Genomic DNA, 19,442 nt, shown 5'->3' on the forward strand with positions numbered 1-19,442 from the left:
TGAAGTGCGGGGAACAGAGGAACCTGAAGGTGGCACAGCAGATGGAGTAAGTTAAGCATACAGCATCCTTGCCTTTATTAAAAAGGGTACAAGAGCAAGGAGGTGATGAACTTGTATAAGGCACTTGTTAGCCCTCAGCCAGAGAATTGCGTACAATTGTGGGTGCCACATTATCGGAAAGATGGAAACACGTTGGGGAGAGTGCAGAAGCGATTTTCAAGAATGGTTCCGGGAGTGAGAAACTACCCTCCGGGAGTGAGGGTAGATTGTTGGCACTGTTCTCCTTGAAGAGAAGAAGGCTAAGAGGAGATCTGATAGAGGTTTTCAAAATCATAAGTAAGCTAGACGGAATAGATTTTTTTTTTCTATTTGTTTCGTGAGATGTGGGCATCGCTGGCTAGGCGAGCATTTCTTGCCCATCCCTAGTTGGCCTTGAGAAGGTGGTGGTGAGCTGCATTCTTGAACTGCTGCAGTCCTCCTGCTGTAGGTTGACCCACAAAACTATTATAGAGGGAATTCCAGCATTTTGACCCAGCGACAGTGAAGGAATGGCGATATATTTCCAAGTCAGGACGGTGAGTGACTTGGAGAGGAACTTGGAGGTGGTGGTGTTCCCATATATCTGCTGCCCTTGCCTTTTTAGATGAAAGTGGCAAGTGACATTCGCGCCACACAAATGCCAGGCTATGACCATCACCAATAAGAGACAATATAACCACAATCTAATCGTTGGTTTGGAATGTGCTGTCTGGGGATCTTTGGTGAATTTCTGCAGTGCATCTTGTAGATAGTACACACTGCTGCTACTGAGTGTCGGTGGTGGAGGGAGTGGATGCTTGTGGATGTAGTGCCAATCAAGCGGGCTGCTTTGTCCTGGATGGCTTCTTGAGAGTTGTTGGGGCTGCACTCATCCAGGCAAATGGGGAGTATTCCATCACACTCCTGACTTGTGGCTTGTAGATGGTGGAGAGGCTTTGAGGAGTCAGGAGATGAATTACTCGCCGCAGTAATCCCAGCTTCTGGCCTGCTCTTGTAGTCACTCTGTTAATGTGGTGAGTCCAGTTGAGTTTCTGGTCAATGGTGACCCCCAGGATGTTGATAGTGGGGGATTCAGTGATGGTAACACCATTGAATGTCAAGGGGCAGTGGTTACATTGTCTCTTATTGGTGATGGTCATAGCCTGGCATTTGTGTGGCATGGATGTCACTTGCCACTTGTCATCCCAAGCCTGGATATTGTCCAGATCTTGTTGCATTTGAACATGGACTGCTTCAGTATCTGAGGAGTCATGAATGGTGCTGAACATTGTGCAATCATCGGCGAACATCTCCAATTCTGACCTTATGATGGAGGGAAGGTCATTGATGAAGCAGCTGAAGATGGTTGGGCCTAGGACACTACCCTGAGGAACTCCTGCAGAGATGTCTTGGAGATGAGATGATTGACCTCCCACAACCACCGGAGCGTTTGCCCCTGATACCCATTGATTCCAGTTTTACCAGGGCTCCTTGATGCCACACTCGGTCGAATGCAGCCTTGATAATAAGGGCTGTCACTCTCACCTCACCTCTGGAATTCAGCTCTTTTGTCCATGTTTGAACCAAGGCTGTAAAGAGGTCAGGAGCTGAGTGGCCCTGGTGGAACCCAAACTGGGCGTCACCGAGCAGGTGATTTCTGAGCAGGTGCTGCTTGATGGCACTGTTGATGACAACTTCCATCACTTTACTGATTGTCGAGAGTAGGCTAATGGGGCGGTAATTGGCCGGGTTGGATTTGTCCTGCTTTTCATGTACAGGACATACTTGGGCAATTTTCCACATTGTCGGGTAGATGCCAATGTTGTGACTGTACTGGAACAGCTTGGCTAAGGGAGCAGCAAGTTCTGGAGCACAAGTCTTCAGTACTATTGCTGGAATGTTGTCAGAGCTGGTGGCCTTTGCAGTATCCAGTGTCTCCAACCGTTTCTTGATATCACGTGGAGTGAATCGAATTGGCTGAAGATTGGTATCTGTAATGTTGGGGACCACTGGAGGAGGCTGAGATGGATCGTCCACTTGGCACTTCTGGCTGAAGATTGCTCCAAATGCTTCAGCCTTATCTTTCACACTGATATGCTGAGCTCTTCCATCATTGAGGATGGGGATATTTGTGGAGCCTCCTCCTCCAGTGAGTTGTTTAATTGTCCACCACCATTCACGACTGGATGTGGCAGGACTGTACAGCTTAGATCACATTGGTTGTGGGATTGCTTAGCTCTGTCTATCACTTGCTGCTTTCGCTGTTTGGCGTGCAAGTAGTCCTGTTTGGTGGCTTCACCAGGTTGATACCTCATCTTCAGGTATGTCTGGTGCTGCTCCTGGCATGCCCTCCTGCACTCTTCATTGAACCAGGGTTGATCCCCTGGCTTGATGGTGATGATTGAGTGGGGGATATGCCGGGCCATGAGGTTACAGATTGTGTTGAGCACAATTCTGCTGCTGTTGATGGCCCACAGTGCCTCATGGATGCCCAGTCTTGAGTTGCTAGATCTGTGTGAAGTCTGTCCCATCTAGCACAGTGATAGTCCCACATAGCATGATGGATGTTATTCTCAATGTGAAGGTGAGACTTTGTCTTCACAAGGAATGTGCGGTGGTCACCCTTACCGATACTGTCATGGACAGATGCAACTGTAGCTGGCAGATTAGTAAGGATGAGGTCAAGTATGTTTTTCTCTCTTGTTGGTTCCCTCACCATCTGCTGCAGACCCAGTCTAGCAGCTATGTCCTTTTGGACCCAACCAGCTCGATCAGTAGTACTGCTGCCGAACCACTCTAGGTGGTGGGCATTGAAATCCCCCACCCAGAGTACATTTTGTGCCCTTGCCATCCTTAGTGCTTCCTCCAAGTGTTGTTCAATATGGAGGAGTACTTTTTCATCAGCTGAGGGAGGACGGTATGTGGTAATCAGCAGGAGGTTTCCTTACCCATGTTTAACTTGAAGCCATGAGACTTCATGGGGTCCGGAGTCAATATTGAGGGCTCCTAGAGCAACTCCCTCCCGACTGTATATCACTATGCCACCCCCTTTGCTGGGTCTGTCCTGCCGGTAGGACAGGACATATCCAGGGACGGTGATGGTGGTGTCTGGGATATTGTTTGTAAGTTATGATTCTGTGAGTATGACTGTGTCAGGCTGTTGCTTGACTAGTCTGTAAGACAGCTCTCCCAATGTTGGGATTAACCCCCCAGATGTTAGTGAGGAGGACTTTGCATGGTCGACAGGGCTATTTCTGCAGTTGTCTTTTCTGGTGCCCAGGTCGATGCCGGGTGATCCATCCAGCTCCATTTCTTTGAGTCTTTGTAGCGATTGGTACAACCGAGTAGCTTGCTAGGCCATTTCAGAGGGCAGTTGAGAGTCAACCACATTGCTGTGGGTCTGGAGTCACATGTAGGCCAGACCAGGTGAGGGTGGCAGATTACCTCCCCTGAAGGGCATTATTGAACCAGATGGGTTTTTCCGACTATCATAGAACATAGAACAGTATAGCACAGTACAGGCCCTTTGGCCCACGATGTTGTGCCAAACTTTTACCCTAATCTTAAGGCCTATCTAACCTCCACCCCTACCTTACACTATCATCCATATGCCTATCTAGTAGCCGCTTAAATGTCCCTAATGAGGCTGACTCCACTACCCTCTCCGGGAATGCATTCCACGCCCCGACCACTCTCTGAGTAAAGAAATTACCTCTGATGTCTCCCCTATATCTACCTCCACTCAGTTTAAAACTATGGCCCCTCGTAATAGCTAACTCCACCCTAGGAAAAATTCTCTGGCTGTCCACTATCTATCGGCAATGATTTCATGGTGATCAGTAGATTCTAAATTCCAGACAATTTTTTTGAATTCCAATTCCACAATCTGCCAGGGTGGGATTTGAACCCAGGTCCCCAGAACATCAGCTGGGTTTCCTCAGGATTAATAGTCTAGCAATAAGACCATTAGGCCATCGCCTACCATGGGAAGAAACTAATTCCACTTGTAAAAGGAACAATAATGAGAGGACATAGATTTAAAGTGATTTATAAAAGTAGCAAGGGGCATGCAAGGAAAATATTTTTCACACGTCAAGTAGTTAGGGTATGGAATGCATTGCCTGGACATGTAATGGGTTCAGCTGAGGCTTTCAAGAGGACATTGGATGGTTATATAGATAGGATTGCACAAGGGAATGAGGAAAAAGCTAGTTAATGATGCTGACCCGAAGAGCTGGTAGTCAAAAGGGGCCAAATGGTCTCCTTCTGCACTGTAAGACTTCTGTGATTCTGTGAATTCAAGCTTGCACCCTGGGTGGCTGAACACACAACTAGTGGAGTGAGGGCGATCAGGGATGCGCAAGTCGCCAGAAGTGATGCAGTTCAGAGCCTCCCTAAAATTTGCAGGGTTGATGAAGGTTCTCGAGATACAGAGGGATGAGATCTTAGAGGGGGTTTGAAAGCAAAGGCAGAAATTTTACAACTGAAATACTGTCACACCAAGAATCTACATAAATCAGCAAGAACAGGGTGAGGAGGAAATTGTGCAAGTTAAAATACAGGCAGCAGAGTTATCGATGAACTTAATTTGATGTAGGGCAGAAAATGGGAAGCCAGCCAGGAGAAAATTGGAAAAGGCAAGTCTGGAGATAACAATAACATAAGTGAGGGTTTCAGCAGTCGACTTGATGATGGCAGGGCTCTATCAGGAGATGGCAGGGCTATATTGGGCAACATGTTGGTGTAGTAGTTAGCACCGCTGCTTCACAGTGCCAGGATCCAGGTTCAATTCCACCCTTGGGCGACTGTGTGTCTGGAAATTACAGGTTCTCGCTGTGACTGTGTGTGTTTCCTCCGGGTGCTCTGGTTTCCTCCCACGTTCCAAAGATGTTGAAGGTTAGGTGGATTAGCCATGGTAAATCACCAATAATGTCCAGGGTTGTGCAGGGTAGGTGGATTAGTCATGGGAAATGCAGGGCTACAGGGATAGGGTAGGGGGTTAGGTTGGGGCGGGATGTTCTTTGGAGGGTTGGTGTAGACTTGATGGGCCGAATGGCCTGCTCCCACACCGTAGGGATTCTATTCTGCACAGGCAATGGTGGGAATCTGCTGTCTTGGTGATGAAGTGAGAATGTGGTAACAAAATTGGTAGCCAAATATGACACCAACATTTCAGGGCAATCTGGTTCATCAGTTGGCAGGGAGAGGGATGGATTATAACTGGGAATTGTTGTTGTACCAGTGCGTAGGCTAAGGCTGCCCTGCATTTCGAAGTGTGGGTGGAGTGCTGTCCAAAACCACTAAGAATGGCCACATAGAGACTGAATACTTATTAATATATAATTGATTCAATCTTTTTTCTGTCTTTTTCTCCTGACAACAAAACAGAGAGATTGCATCTTTTCAGCTCATGAGACAACACAATGAACTAATTAGCTTCTGCGTATTTCAGTCTCGTGATGAGCTACGGCTCTGGTTACAAAACACTGAGGCGAGCGAATGAGCACTTGAGATTCACCGCTTGATATCAACAGGCAGTTTTCTCTTCCTAACTCTCCGCACCTCTAATTTTCAGTTAAACAGAAGATCAATGTTAGGCTGTTGAAGGCGTCTACTGTAGATGGTTTTTAGCTTCAACGTGTTGGAGATGGTTTCTCTCATTGCTGTGTTTGGCAACGTGAAGCTGCAGTTACTCAGTTTCATTAAAAGCGTGCAATTTCTTCCTGGATGAAAGAAGGGAGGAATAAAATAGCAACTGAAGGAGCGTGCAGTGCATTGAGCTGTCAAAGCCAATTACCGTCCTGCGCTGCACCAGGTCTGGGGGGTAGCTTACGATTCCAACAACAGCAGCACGATTCAGATTGTGTTAAATTCCAGCTGAGCCACTAGGGGTTGCTGTGCATTTCTGACACAATGCATTGACGGGAGAGTTGAGTCCTTTCTATATCGACCCTTCCCTCCCCCTGCTGCCCCCGCTTTTTGTTTTCATGTCAAGCTGTGCACTGACATTCCTCATTTGAAGAGACAGTCTCATTAACCTGGATCATTTGAAGTGTAAAGTATCTCACTGTCACAGGAGGGTCTGCATCCTTGTTTAAGACACTCGCTCACTCACTACATAAGTCACCAGTGAAACTACTTGGGCGCAATCTTTCGGCGTCCTATGTTTTTTCTTGGGTCCATTCTCTGAAGTGTACACAAATGTCTTCATAGCAAATCGATCAGGAGTCGATGCTTTCACGGAGTAGCGATTCTCGCTCTCTCTTCATTTCTCAGCACTTCATGGTGTGGAGACGTCAGCTTTTAAATTAGGCAGCAAGGACAACAAACCTTGAACTGCCAGTACTCCCGTCAACAACTCCTTGCCCCAGCTCTGATCACAACTTGGCTTTCGTGTTGGACTTCTTGTATCATATCCAGTCTATCATGTTTTCAGAAATATCTGTATCCCCAGAATATACAGGAGGGCAGTACGGGTGGGGAGTGGTCTTGCAGGATTCAAATAGTTTTAGAACAGGGTTAACCATTCGTCAAATGGACTCTGGGCGATGCTTGCTCATTCATCGACTGCACTTATGTTTATCTTCATCCATTACCCATGTATTTGCTGACCTGCATTGACTCATTTCTCGAATTTTAAATGGCCAACCTTCTGATTAAATCTTTCCATGGACTCACTCTATCCCAGTCCTTTGGTCCAGGCTCTATAGAACTCACTCCTTCAGCTCTGGTCTCTTCTACCTTTTTATTATTTGTTCATGGCGAGGCTCAAAGTTTATTGCTCATCCCTTTTTTGCACAGAGGCCAGTTAAGACTCAACCACGTTGCTGTGAGTCTGGAGTCACATGTAGGCCAGACCAAGTAAGGATGGCAGATTTCCTTCCCTAAAGGGTATTAGTGAATCAGATGGGTTTTTACAACATTCAACAGTGGTCACATGGTCACCATTAAGCTACCTTTTTATTCCATATTTTTACTGGATTTAAATTTCACCAGCTGCCACGGTGGGATTCAAACCCATGTCCCTAGAACCCAAAATAAAGAACTGTGGATGTGGGAAATCTGAAATAAAATCAGAAATTGGTGGAGAAATCAGCAGATCTGTCAGGATCTATGGACAGAAAGCAGTCTGAAACCTTGTCTTTGTTTTCTCTCCAGAACTGCTGAGTTTCTCCAGTAATTTCTCTTTATGGTCCCTCAAACATAATCCTGGTATTCTGGCTCAATGACAGTCCACTATGCCACAGCTACTCCTACTTCCTTTGCATTCAGTTGTCTAACCTTTAAGTACCAACCTACATCTCTTTCTCCTTCTCTAAAACACCACTCCAGTCTTTTTGAATAAGCCATGTCCTAATATCTTAAGTGGTTCAGAGTTGACTTTTTTTCTGATATGCTCCTGTGAAGCCTCTTGGGATGTTGAACCACATTAAAATGATGTGAAAACCGTCACCTGCAAATTCCGCTTCAAGTCACACACCATCCTGACTTGGAAATATATCGCTGTTCCTACAGTCATCGGGTCAAAAATCTGGAATTCCCTCTCTAACAGCTTTGGGAGTGTACTTAATTCCCCTCCTATCCCATGCAACCTGGCAGCTCACTGCCTCTTTCTCATGGGAAAGTAGTGATGGGTAATCAATGCTAGCCTAGCCCGCAATGCCTTTATCATATAAACAAATGAAGAAAATGGTCTTCTGCCCTTGCTGAAATCAGAAGAATATAGAACAAAGTCCATGAGTATATGACTAGTACACAGGGTTAGTTTGACAACCTTTGACTACTCTTGCAAACAGCTATGCTGAGAAGAGATTAAAATCATATTCTACTGACATGTGCAGTGGAGTACATGGAAAAGGTGAACAGACTTGCATTTCTGTACCACCATTCCTGACTTTAGGACATTCCAAATTACACCACAGTCCACGAAGCACTTTTAAACATATTCTGTAGTCACGTTGGAAATGCAGCAGCCGATTTGTATGGAGAAAGTTCTCACAAGTGCAATGTGATAATTACCAGACGGTTTAATTTTTTTTGTGATGTCGATGGCAGAATAAATATTGGCCAGAACCTCTGGGGAGAACTCCCTTGCTCTTCTTCAAAATAGTGTCATGGATCTTCTGCATCCACTTGAAAGACCTTGGTTTAATGCCTCATCAGAAAACTTACCTCACACATTGATTGCCAGTCACACTCTGTATGTTCTTGATGGGTAGGGGAATTGGGGATGGCGTTGGTGGGGTCTAATTCTTAACTTCTGTAGTGAATGCAGATTTAACAAAAGATGTTACCTGCTGCTTCACCTATCCCTTTTCTCTTCCACGTGTTCTTTCAAAATATAAAGTTGCTCTGGAAGGTTTCTCACCTGTCATCTTCCAGTGCAACTGGATGGACAGGCAAGACAGGGAGCCAATCATGTGTGTCACTATCTCAAAACACCTCCTGGGACTTGGGGTCAGACAAGAGAGGTGTGATTGGAAGAAATGCATTACTTACAGCCTGCTCAGCTGTCTGCAGTTAAGTGGCTGTCCTGCTGAGCTGGCAGGGATGCGACTCTGCTTGACATTAATGAAAGAAAACTTTTAGAAAGAAATTATATTTTTAATTGGCAGACTGTTGGTGGTATAGAGGCGATATCTGTGAACCTAGCTCTGTGGAAGGCCAGGTAAGGAACGCTGCATCTGAAAGACGTCATTCCCTGGAATATCCACGAGAACTAATGGGGATTAACTGCATAGTACCCAAGCAAAATGAACCAGTACATGGTCCATGTGAAAGTAATTGCATGTGAGCATGTACGTGGAACAAATAACCCAGTCTGTTAATTGATAATAAATGTTTATAAAAGAAAAAAACAGAAGCACACAAAAGCTGGGAGAAATAAAGTCTCAAAATCAATTCTGGCCAAAGAAAGATGATCTGTAATCCCATTACATTTCTGGTTCTGTTGCTGAAACACTCCACTAACTCTCATGGTTGTTGTTAACATTTTAATTGTTATCTGCAAGTTCCAGTACAGAATTTCTGTAGGTGCTCAGCCACCATTATCACGGTTCAGTGTTTCCAATCCTTTAATAAAATGACAAACAATGGATATCCAAAAGTGATATACAAATGATGAGAAAAAGTTACACTGAGAATGATCTCAGATTATATACTTTTTTAAAACTATCAAATGAAATTATTTGTTAGATTTGCAATTACTCAGGGTTATCCATCATTCTTCAGGCACTCAACATCTGCAGAAAGAAAAGTTAGGTTGATATTCTGGGCAGAACCCTTCGTTCAAAACGTCTGTGTACACAGATTAAATAATTACAGGTAAACACGCTAAAAAAGTCAATCCTTCAATGCAGAACACATTTTAACCCCTTGATAAAGTGTACAGCCTATTGCTTGCTCCTGACTATCCATTGTTCTCTGCATCAATTCTCTTCAGCACTTCAATCTCGAACGTTCAACTGAGGACATTCTCTCTCCAACTGAGGAGAACTGGGCCAGATGTTTCAACTGGGTGTTCCAGCACCAAGTTGTTACATAGGCAACAACGTCATGGCCTAACTTTCAAAAGCTGCAGAGCTTTAAAAGTACTAGACAGCGGCTCAGAAAGGGAGCAGTGAGCAGCTGCATGGGGTATCACTTGCATCAGGCAATGTAACTTGGGTCCTAGCTGTGATCTTGTCCTTCAGTTCAGGTCCTACAGCCTTGGGTCATCAAGCCGGAGGATATGGATACCCAATGACAGGGTATCTGCTTTGTGCACATGAGGCACTGGGGTTCAGTCTTTGTCCCTTGCATATAGATTTTTACTAAATTCTGTGACTGAAGTGGAGATTGATGTCAACATTTAAGATTAAGTTAAGACAGCTGTAGTAAAGTGTGAGTAAAGTGATGTTGGATAAAGTTCATGGCCATTAACACTGTTGAAATAGGCTTAAGGGGCTGAATGGCCTACTCCTAAATACAACAATGTCACAAGCTACTGTAAATGTACGAACTCCATTCAAAGCAGCCACACTGCATCAAAAGAGAGAGAAGGCTTGTAATCAATTTAACTTATGACCTCACTGTGGAAAATCACCTCATTGACTTCGCAGAATTTTGTAACCATGAGCAATGGGCTCCTACTTAATCAGGGCTGCCTGGGTCATCATAAAACAATATCCAATCATACGGTGAAAGCATCTCATGGGTGTAAATTGTTCCATTGGTGTAAGATTCAAAGGCCTGTAAAACCGTCACGGAAACCTGTGCAATGGGCCAGTGGGAATAGATTCTCAAGTGGATTCTTTGAAATTTACTGAGAGCAGTCATCAACTGCAGAAGGAGTGAGTTGGGTACCATTCTCCCCCTCTCCTTTTTCTGCCTCTTCCTCCTGGTAAGTTGCCACAGGCACCTTTCAGCTTGCTTCAGTGGCTACACTGTGAGCAACGAGAACTATTGACCATGGATTGGTATAGGGAGGTCGCATGTTAATCAAATATGTTCTAACTCAAATCAACCATGGAACTAAGCTGAGAGAGTGAAAGAGAGGAGAGGACAGCTGGGTAACCTCCCAGTAGCAGGATGTTTGGCTGATCCCTGCTTAACCCCCTCATCGCTCCCAACCCTGCATATCCAGAGGCAACCTGGAACAACTCAAGCTGAGGTCGGCTTACTCAGCGCATACTGGTGGGATCTTCTGAATTTGTATGTCTCAGAAACACTGCATAAAGCTGACTTAAGCCATTAACATTGATGCCACCAGTTCTTAATGTTACCCAACTTGATACCAACTGAAATTACATGGAGATCTGGGAGTTCATTTACTTTCTCTCATGAGCACAAAATTCCTATAAAGACAAGGAAACACATTTTCTATTTAATTACTGATGAAAACCCACTTTTAATTAAATTTAATTACAAAAGTCACCTTAAACTGATATTTACAGTCTTCTTATATATTTTAAGCCAACTGTATGACATCATTAGATGGTGACAGGAGGCTGATAATTCTCTGAAACACACTAAATGACATCTCTTAGCAAGTCGAGAGCAGGCTTGGAGACTAGTTTTTTGAACTGAAATCACAAATTATATCTTACTAATAACCAGATATTGGAAGAGTAGTTGACATATTAAAAGGGAAATTATTGCTAGTCCACAGAGAGATAACAGAACAGCTGAGGCTGAATAGAATGGGAAATTATGTCATGTGGAAGAGATACAAGAAGGACTTTTAAACTTATGGTGTTACCAATAACTTGAAACTGCTTTCTTGTGAAATTATACTATAATGATGCGTGCTGCCGTAATACAGATAGATTAACAATAAGCATTTCCCAATCATTGAATTGAATAAGCTGCTCATGAACGCTTAATGCATTTGTCAGGGTTTGCGCTGGCTTATACCTTAGGAAACATAGGTAAGATAACCATCACGGTGTTGGAGTCTATACCATGATGGCTCTGACAGCTTTTCTTCACTCTGTAGGTCTTTTCAGCCTCAATTTGGCACTCAAAGCTTCACTATCGTATATAAACATTCACACACAATTACATGGAGAATATATAGGAATGGACACATTGCTGATGATTGAATTAAGGGTTCTGATAATGCCCCTCTGCTGGTTTATAAACTTATGTGAAGCTTGCGATTAAATTCTTACCCTGGAATATTTCATTCTTTTATAAAAGTGTGTTTTATTTAATACTCGGGCTCAATTCCCTTGCAGAGTCACTGCCCCTGACTACAAGATAACGTTCGCAAAGAGGATTAACAGTAACGTTATCTATACTGCAGGTTTATCAGGAAAGGATCTGTGGTTCCTTACTGGGGAAAATGTTCCCTCAGCACAGGCTCAGTCAGCCTTCCTTATGGGCATTATTTGTAAACCTGATCACAATAAAGGCAGCTCAATGATTTATCAGCAAACTTCATTACCAACACGTAACTATTCATCAAGAGATGCAAAATGATCAGAGTGATCTGACTGGAGGGAAGGGCCATTCTTTCATAAATCAATTCAGAATAAAACATAGTTGAATTCAGGTGGAGAATAAAGCAGATTTATCTCCTCCGTGAGACAGAGTTGAAGACCACTGGTGGAAAACCACATCTGTTCATGTGCCCCCATTGTGTTGTTACACAATGTCCTGGTTCTGACTTGGCTAGACAGCTGCTGTCATGCCATTCTTTTGCCTGGGATCTTGATACCTGCCGTCCTCGTAGGGGTACCTGTATCTGTCTGGGCTGCTCTCCCTGTATGTCATCTTGCCCTGGTCATGGTGGCGAGGCATTTTATAAGTTTGTGTCGGGGATGGAGGCACATCGTGCCTGTGGGGTCCCTTGTACTGGGTTGGGAGATTGTACACAGCCTCCCGCAGTCTGGCACTGCTCAAGTAGTCTGGCATCCTGGGGTCCAGCCGATTGTCTGCAGCATTTCGGGGATAATTCCCTAGATGTCGATATCCTGCAGTGTGATGCTGGGCTCCCAGGTACTTGTGTGATTCTCTGTCACCATAGGGGCCTTGAAGATGATAATCATCTGGTTCTCCAGGAACATGTCTAGAATAAAACAAAAAGCATTGATTTGATGACAGTTGCATACTGTGAAAGTGCAAGTCCTGCAAGAATGGAGATAGTTGGTTAATGCATCTGTCAAATACACCTGGAGATTGCACCTGTTATGAGTGACTGGGCTCGGTGTTGTAGATATATTACTTAAGTAACTATCCATCCCTCATGGAACCTACATAAATGGGACTGCACTTGCAGTCATTCACGTAAAATTATTTTGCAGCATTCAGGGGCGAAAGCGGATGTTGTACACGTTATATTCACTTGGAATGTTTGCAGATCATAAATACCTAGTCTTATTTGCATGTTCGCATCCAAGCCTTTAAGTCCCGTCTAAACTCACTCTGGCCTCTGGCCTCTGGCACAACCCCAGTTTTCTTTGCTCTGTCATTAGTGTTTGTACCTTCATGCGTATGAATCCCCAAAGTCTGGACATCCCTTCCTGAGCATATGCACCTCTCTGTCCTCCTTTAAAACGGTCTTTGAAAATAACTACTCTGACCAAGTTTTTGGTCTCTCTTGACTCAAATTCTGATCTCTCTGTCCTGGAAACCTGTACTATTCCAATGAAGCTCAAAGCAACTTGTGGAACTGTACATTCAAGACAAAACGCTTCAGCTCAATGGTTTCAGATCATAACCACAGCTCCCACTGTTTTCAGACAGCAGTGTTCACTCTGCTATCACCATTGCTGGGGCAGCACAGTGGTTAGCACTGCTGCCCAAGAGCGCCAGGGACCCAGGTTTGAGTCCATCCTCGGGCGACTGTCTGTGTGGAGTTTGCACGTTCTCTCCACGTCTGCATGGGTTTCCTCCGGGTGCTCCGGTTTCCTCCCACAGTCCAAAGCTGTGCAGGTTAGGTGGATTTGCCATGGGAAATGCAAGCTTACAGGGACAGGGTCAAGGTGGGATGGAGGGTTGGCATGGACTCGATGGGCCGAATGGCCTGCTTCTTCACTATAGGGATTCAATGATTTATGCCTCTTTCAGGGTCATTATTTATTTACTTGTCCCATTACTATCCCCTTTTGCATCCCATCATTCCTTTTGCCATTAAATCTTACCTGGCCTGCTACCTCATCACAACCTTCCCTTGTGTTTTTTCCCCCTTCCCTACTTTTCCTTGTCTCCAAAACTTGCTTAAAACCATTTGCATTTTTCCAGTGCTGACATAAAACTATCAGCAGTTACATATCAACTCCGTTTCTTTTGCTCCACAGGGACTGCCTGCCTGAGTATTTTTTTATATTTCTAATAGCTCCTTTTATGGACTGGTGTCAATTCTTCTTTAACAACGGTTCCTATTAAGCATTTTGGGATAAGTCACCGTGAGTTTAAAGAGGCTATACAAATGAAAGCTGTTGTAGACATGACCATCTGACTTTGATTCCATTACAGTTGTCCTACCACTTTCCTGATGATGCCACAATTCCTCTGAAGAAACGCCACTGGACTCAACACTCTGCTTTTCTCTCCAACGGGTGCAGCCAGACCTGCTAAGTTTCTCCAGCACTTTGTGTTTGTACCAGTTTGGTCTTTGGCCCTGTTGGCTCCTGAAAACAATGGCACGCGAGCAGGGATGCAACTTTATCGATTCCACAGAACTTCAGAACCTCAGTTGGAAGGAGGTTCCTTGCTCGTGATTCTAAACAGAAACTTGAGAGGCCGCCCCGTGCTCAGCCCCGCCCTCATCTCACCGAGTGCGATGACCTACCATTCGTCCATTAGGGAATTAGCAACGGGAGCCTAAGCCACCAGTTCGAAGGACGGAATCGTGAAAACTGTCCCAAGTCGTGGTGACCACCTCCGGATGTGGACATTGGTTGGTATCAGCCCGATCTCCTAATCTGGCGTCCAGTAAAGGTGACGGGGGTGCTCCTGAGGTTTTGGATCCAGCCCACCTGGAAGGGTGGCCATCCTGTTGCCAGAGCAGTGTGCATCTGCTCTGGGAGGAGGTGGTCCTCTGAACAGGGTTCAGCTTTACTCAAAGACAAAAGAGAACCAAGGCAGGGATACCAGGCCAGACAGGACAACCCAATGTATAGATCACTCAGAGATACTAAGAACCGCCGATGCTGGAGTCCGAGATAACACAGTGTGGAGCTGGAGGGACACAGCAGGCCAGGCAGCATCAGGGGAGCAGGAAAGCTGACGTTTTGGGTCGGGACCCTTCTTCAGAAATGGGGAGGGGAAGAGGGCTCTGAAATAAATGGGGGTGGGGGGGGCGGTGTTAGCAGGTAGATAGTGGAGTGGATAAGTGGGAGAGAAGAGGGACAGGTCAAGGAGGCGGGGATGAGAGGGGGTGCTGGTCATGGGATGAGGTGGGGAGAGTTTGAAGCTAGTAAAGTCCACATTGAGACCATCAGGCTGTAGACTTCCAAGGTGGAATATGAAGTGCTGTTCCTCCAGTTTCCCGGTGGTATCATTGTGACACTGGAGGAGGCCCAGGATGGACATGTCGTCCAGGGAGTGGGAGGGGGAGTTGACGTGGTTCACGACTGGGAGGTGTTAGATCGATGTGAGGACACTATTATAGCCCAATGCTTCCTGTGGGGGGCTGGGAGGTAAAGGGGGTCTCGTGGGGCTCCCTGTCTCCTGGGCAATTACTGGTGAGCTGCCTTGGGTGGTGTGTTGGGCTTTGACATCTGAAAGGATCCTGGTGTGGCCCCGAATCTTCTCTAAGTGGGACCATTAATAAATAAGCAGATTGGCTAGTCACCTGTGGCTGGTTGCATAGCTTCTGCTGGATTCAATATCAGCTGCAAAGTTGGCACAGTTAGTATCCTCCCCTCACCCACCCAAGGGAAATAACAGACAATATTGCAGCATCGTTTCCAACAGAGCATTTTGAATAACATCCATTTAGATTGTCCTTGTGATCTCCTGGAGTCTTTCAATCACCTGAGAGCAATTTTCCAACGTGTTCAGTCCCTCAGCTTTCATCTTCCCTGCAGGGGCTGGGGAAGGGGGTTTGGTGGGGGCAGATTTACAGTCAGGGAAAGCGGGCAATGTACAAGGTGTTCGGGCATGAATTTCCAGGAGGGATGTTGTGTGCAGCAGGCTTGATGGATGAGCTGGTCCTTTCCTGGACATCCATTTGGGACTTTTGTTACAGCCAGCCACTTCCACCTCCCAATCCCCCAACTAACCCCACTCCCCCACATCCATTTTCCCCTTATATCTACTAAATACACAATCAGACAAGTGATCCGGGCATATATTTCAACAAAAAAATTTCAACAAATATATTTTAACATGCTTTTCTGATTGTCCGGAAGGAACAATTTTATAAGAAAATAATCTTCCGAAAGGAATAGGTTAATCTGCTGTTAATTGAATGCTGTATTTTTTTTTTCTCCCCAACAGGATTTCTACCGGAAGAGCAAATATTCATGGTTGCCAAACAATTATTAATAAGAACAAAAGTAAGAGGTTGTTTTGGATGGAATACTGCAAGTTGCGTAAAAGTTGCACTGTTTTGTTCATTTTTCTATTTCAACGTCTGAAGTTGTTAGATGATGGGAAAAATGTCATTTGGGAACTGTAAGTAGCTTACCATAAATATGGGGCCAATTCAAGTCTCTTTCTTCCACCGTCATCTCTAGCTCAACTCAAACTCTCCAGCTCCACACCCCACACCCCACCTCCCTCCCTTCCTTGGCTACTTTTAAGTCCCGAGTAATTTATCTGCTTGTGTTTGGTGTGAACACCAAAGTCTTACCCTTTATGTCGACACCTCTCAGCCCATATAAACTTTGTTGACATAACATGTTGTCGACATTCCTGATCTAAGATGGTGGTGGACCATGTGTGTGTTTGGGTAACTCTACAAATCTATACTTTTATAGTTTTACATTAGCAAATACTCTACATATACATGAATTTGGAGAAGAAGAAAAGGGAACTGTAGCTTTTTATTGTTTGCGCATTTTTTTTTAGAATTATTTTTTATTTGAAACATAAAATGCCAAAGATGTCAAAATATGTGGATTGTTTCAAATAGAAGGCACTGAGATGGGAACAAAGGCTGCTTGTCGACTCATCAGGTTATCCTGGTCCGTTGACGTTGGGATAGTGAGGCATAAATTGCAAATGTAAAGAGTAAAATGGATCAGGTTTTATGTGCGGCTAACAAAGTGGGTACATTGACTTATGTGGGGTCGAAATGAGTAGGTAACACTGTAATAAGAAAGCTGTACACTTCTAATGGTAATATAATGGTAGCAGGTGTTCCTGGTTGTTGTGTAGTGAGTTGTGGTTATACTATGTCACAATAATGCGCAACAGGAAGCAAGTGTGACACTTACACTTACAAGTGCACACTACAGAAGACATTGCAAAAACGCACATATACACTTGTGCGCATGGGTCTCAATATACAAACCAGGACATAGTACAGCAAAAAGAAATGGGAGTTACTGACTGCAGCCACTTCAGAAACGTTAATCAAATTCATATAGAAATCTCAAGACATTAATAAATTATACACATATAATATATACATAAAATGATATAGGTAAGTATAAAGATATAGGCTGATATGGAGATCTATCAGAAACGTTAACTGTTGAAAATGAAGCTTAACAGCTGGTTGTCATTTTTTTCTTTCTGCACTGCATGATGATTGATCTATTATTATAATGTCTCCGAAGGATTTTTTTTTCCAATTCGTTCACTTACATTTGCTGGAGTAGATATGACCCTCTGCAGAGTTAGTCCAACAAATGATCTATCAGTTGCCTTAGGAAGTTTGCTTTTTACTTCAAACACCTATGATTTTGAGTGTATGAATTCACTGAAGTACCCCTACTTCCAGTTGGCACCTTTGGTTAGTGGTCCAGCTGGGAAATGGTTCTCAATGTATGACAGCAACATGACTCATGGCACACCTGCATGTTCCCTTGCTCTGATCCATTCCATCTCATACAGAATTGTACAGCGTGTACAACACAGAAAAAGGGTCATGCAGTCTGACTAGGCTATGTCAGCATTAATGCCTGACGCAAGTGTTTCACCATCCCTGTTCATCTGACCCTGACCCCCTTGTGAACTTATTCATTTTCACCTAAATGCATTGACGCTACTCATGTCAACTACTTCTTGCAGCAGTGAGTTCCACGTTCCTGTCAGTTCCTGGACAAAGAAGTTTCTCCTGAATTCCCTTTTGTCTCCGTCTGATGTGGCAAGCGGAGTCCAACAGAGGTATGTGCTGGGGTCTCAACTTTTTACAATTTGCAACAATGACTTGGGTGGTGGAGCAAAGGAATGGTAATTAAATTCGCAGATGACACCAAGATAGGTAGGAAAGTATGCGGTGAAGAAGTCATTAGGGGAAGTTGCAGACAGATGTAGATAGGTTGTATGAGTGGAGATAAATCTTGCAGGCAGAGTATAATGTGGGAAAATGTGAAGTTGTTCACTTTGGTAGGAAGTACAAAAAAGGCAGAGTATTACTTAAACAGAGAATGACTGCAGAATTGCGAGGTGCAAAAGGATTCAGATGTTCTGGTGCACGAGTCACTGGAGGTTAGTATTCAGGTATAGAACACAATCAAGAAGGAAGATGGGATGCTAATCTTTATAAAAATAAGGATGTTATGCCTTAGCTGTACAGGGTATCGGGTGAGACCACATCTTGAATACCATGTGCGGTACTGGTCTCCTTATTATACATCGGAAGTGCTTTAGAGGATTTTACGAAATTGACAACTGGAATAATCGGGTAATCTCACAAGGAAAGGTTTGAAAGACTGGGCTTGTTCCCACAGGTGTTTAAAGGAGTGATGTGTGACTTGGACTGAAGTGTAGAAGATTTTGAATTGTCTAGACTAGGTGGACATGGAAAGAACGTTTCCCCTTGAGGCTGCGTCCAAAACTAGCATTGGGTATTGTTTGAAAATTAGGGGTCACCACTTCAGAATAGGGATGAAAAGAATCTTTTTTCTCTCAGTGAACTGTGTGACTTGGAACTCCCTGTCTCAGAAGCTGGAGGAGATGATGGGGGGGAGGGGGGGGGGGGGGGCGGGGGGGGAGTGTGGTGCACAGGGTCATTGAACATTTTCAAGGTAGAGGGTACATAGATTCTTGACTATAACAAGGGTGTCAAAGAAATTCATGGGTAGGCAGGAAAGTGAAGTTGAGGCCATGATCAGATCAGCCATAATTTTATTGAATGGTTGAGCAGACTTGAAGGGCCAAATGGCCTCCTCCTAGACACAGATTCGAGCCAGGTAATGATCATAGTCAGGGTAACTGTGTCAGCACTTGGCTTTTAGTATGTGGAATAATAACATTTGTTTAATTCTGGCATTAGCAGCCGCCATTGGCGTTGATACCGAAATGCAGTGCTTCATTTTAAGAATATTCACAGAAAGGCACTGAAGTTCTTGTTGTCAAGATTACAGACAGAAAGAAAGAAAAAAAAGCTTGCATTTCCACAGCACAAATCACAACAGCTCAAAGCTTTATGCAGCCAACTGAACACGTTTGAAGCGTAGTCGCCGTTGTAAAGAAGGAACTGCTGCAGCAATCCGTGCACCAAGGACTGTGATAAGGACTAGATGATTTTTCTTCTTAACATTGATTCAAAGATAAACATCAGTCAGGCCAACAAAGGAATCCACCTGCCCTTCATGAAAAGACCTGGGGGATCTCTGAATCTACCTGAGGGGGCAGAAGGAACCTAGGTTTGACGTCTCATCTAAAAGAACACCTCTCCAGTGCCGTATTCCCTCAGCGCTGTACTGAAGTACAAAAAGCTTCAGTTGTTAGAAGTACAAAACAAAACACCTGCATTTACATAATTGAATCAGAGACAGTAGGAACTGCAGATGCTGGAGAATCCGAGACAACAAGGTGCAGGG

The 19,442-nt window shown here is 44.4% G+C and overlaps 1 protein-coding gene across 1 annotated transcript in view; it reads right to left on the reverse strand.

Annotated features, from left to right (window-relative positions):
- Window positions 1–8,997: 8,997 nt before the first annotated feature.
- LOC109932140 (partitioning defective 3 homolog B) overlaps window positions 8,998–19,442 on the reverse strand; it is an 851,675-nt gene continuing 841,230 nt past the window's right edge. Inside the window, exon 22 of the mRNA XM_048599077.1 lies at window positions 8,998–12,568. Coding sequence (XP_048455034.1) covers window positions 12,172–12,568 — 397 coding nt within the window. The 3' untranslated portion in view covers window positions 8,998–12,171. The remainder of the gene's footprint in view (window positions 12,569–19,442) is intronic.

Source organism: Rhincodon typus, chromosome 7, assembly GCF_021869965.1.
Source record: "Rhincodon typus isolate 14 chromosome 7, sRhiTyp1.1, whole genome shotgun sequence".
Classification (NCBI taxonomy): domain Eukaryota; kingdom Metazoa; phylum Chordata; class Chondrichthyes; order Orectolobiformes; family Rhincodontidae; genus Rhincodon; species Rhincodon typus.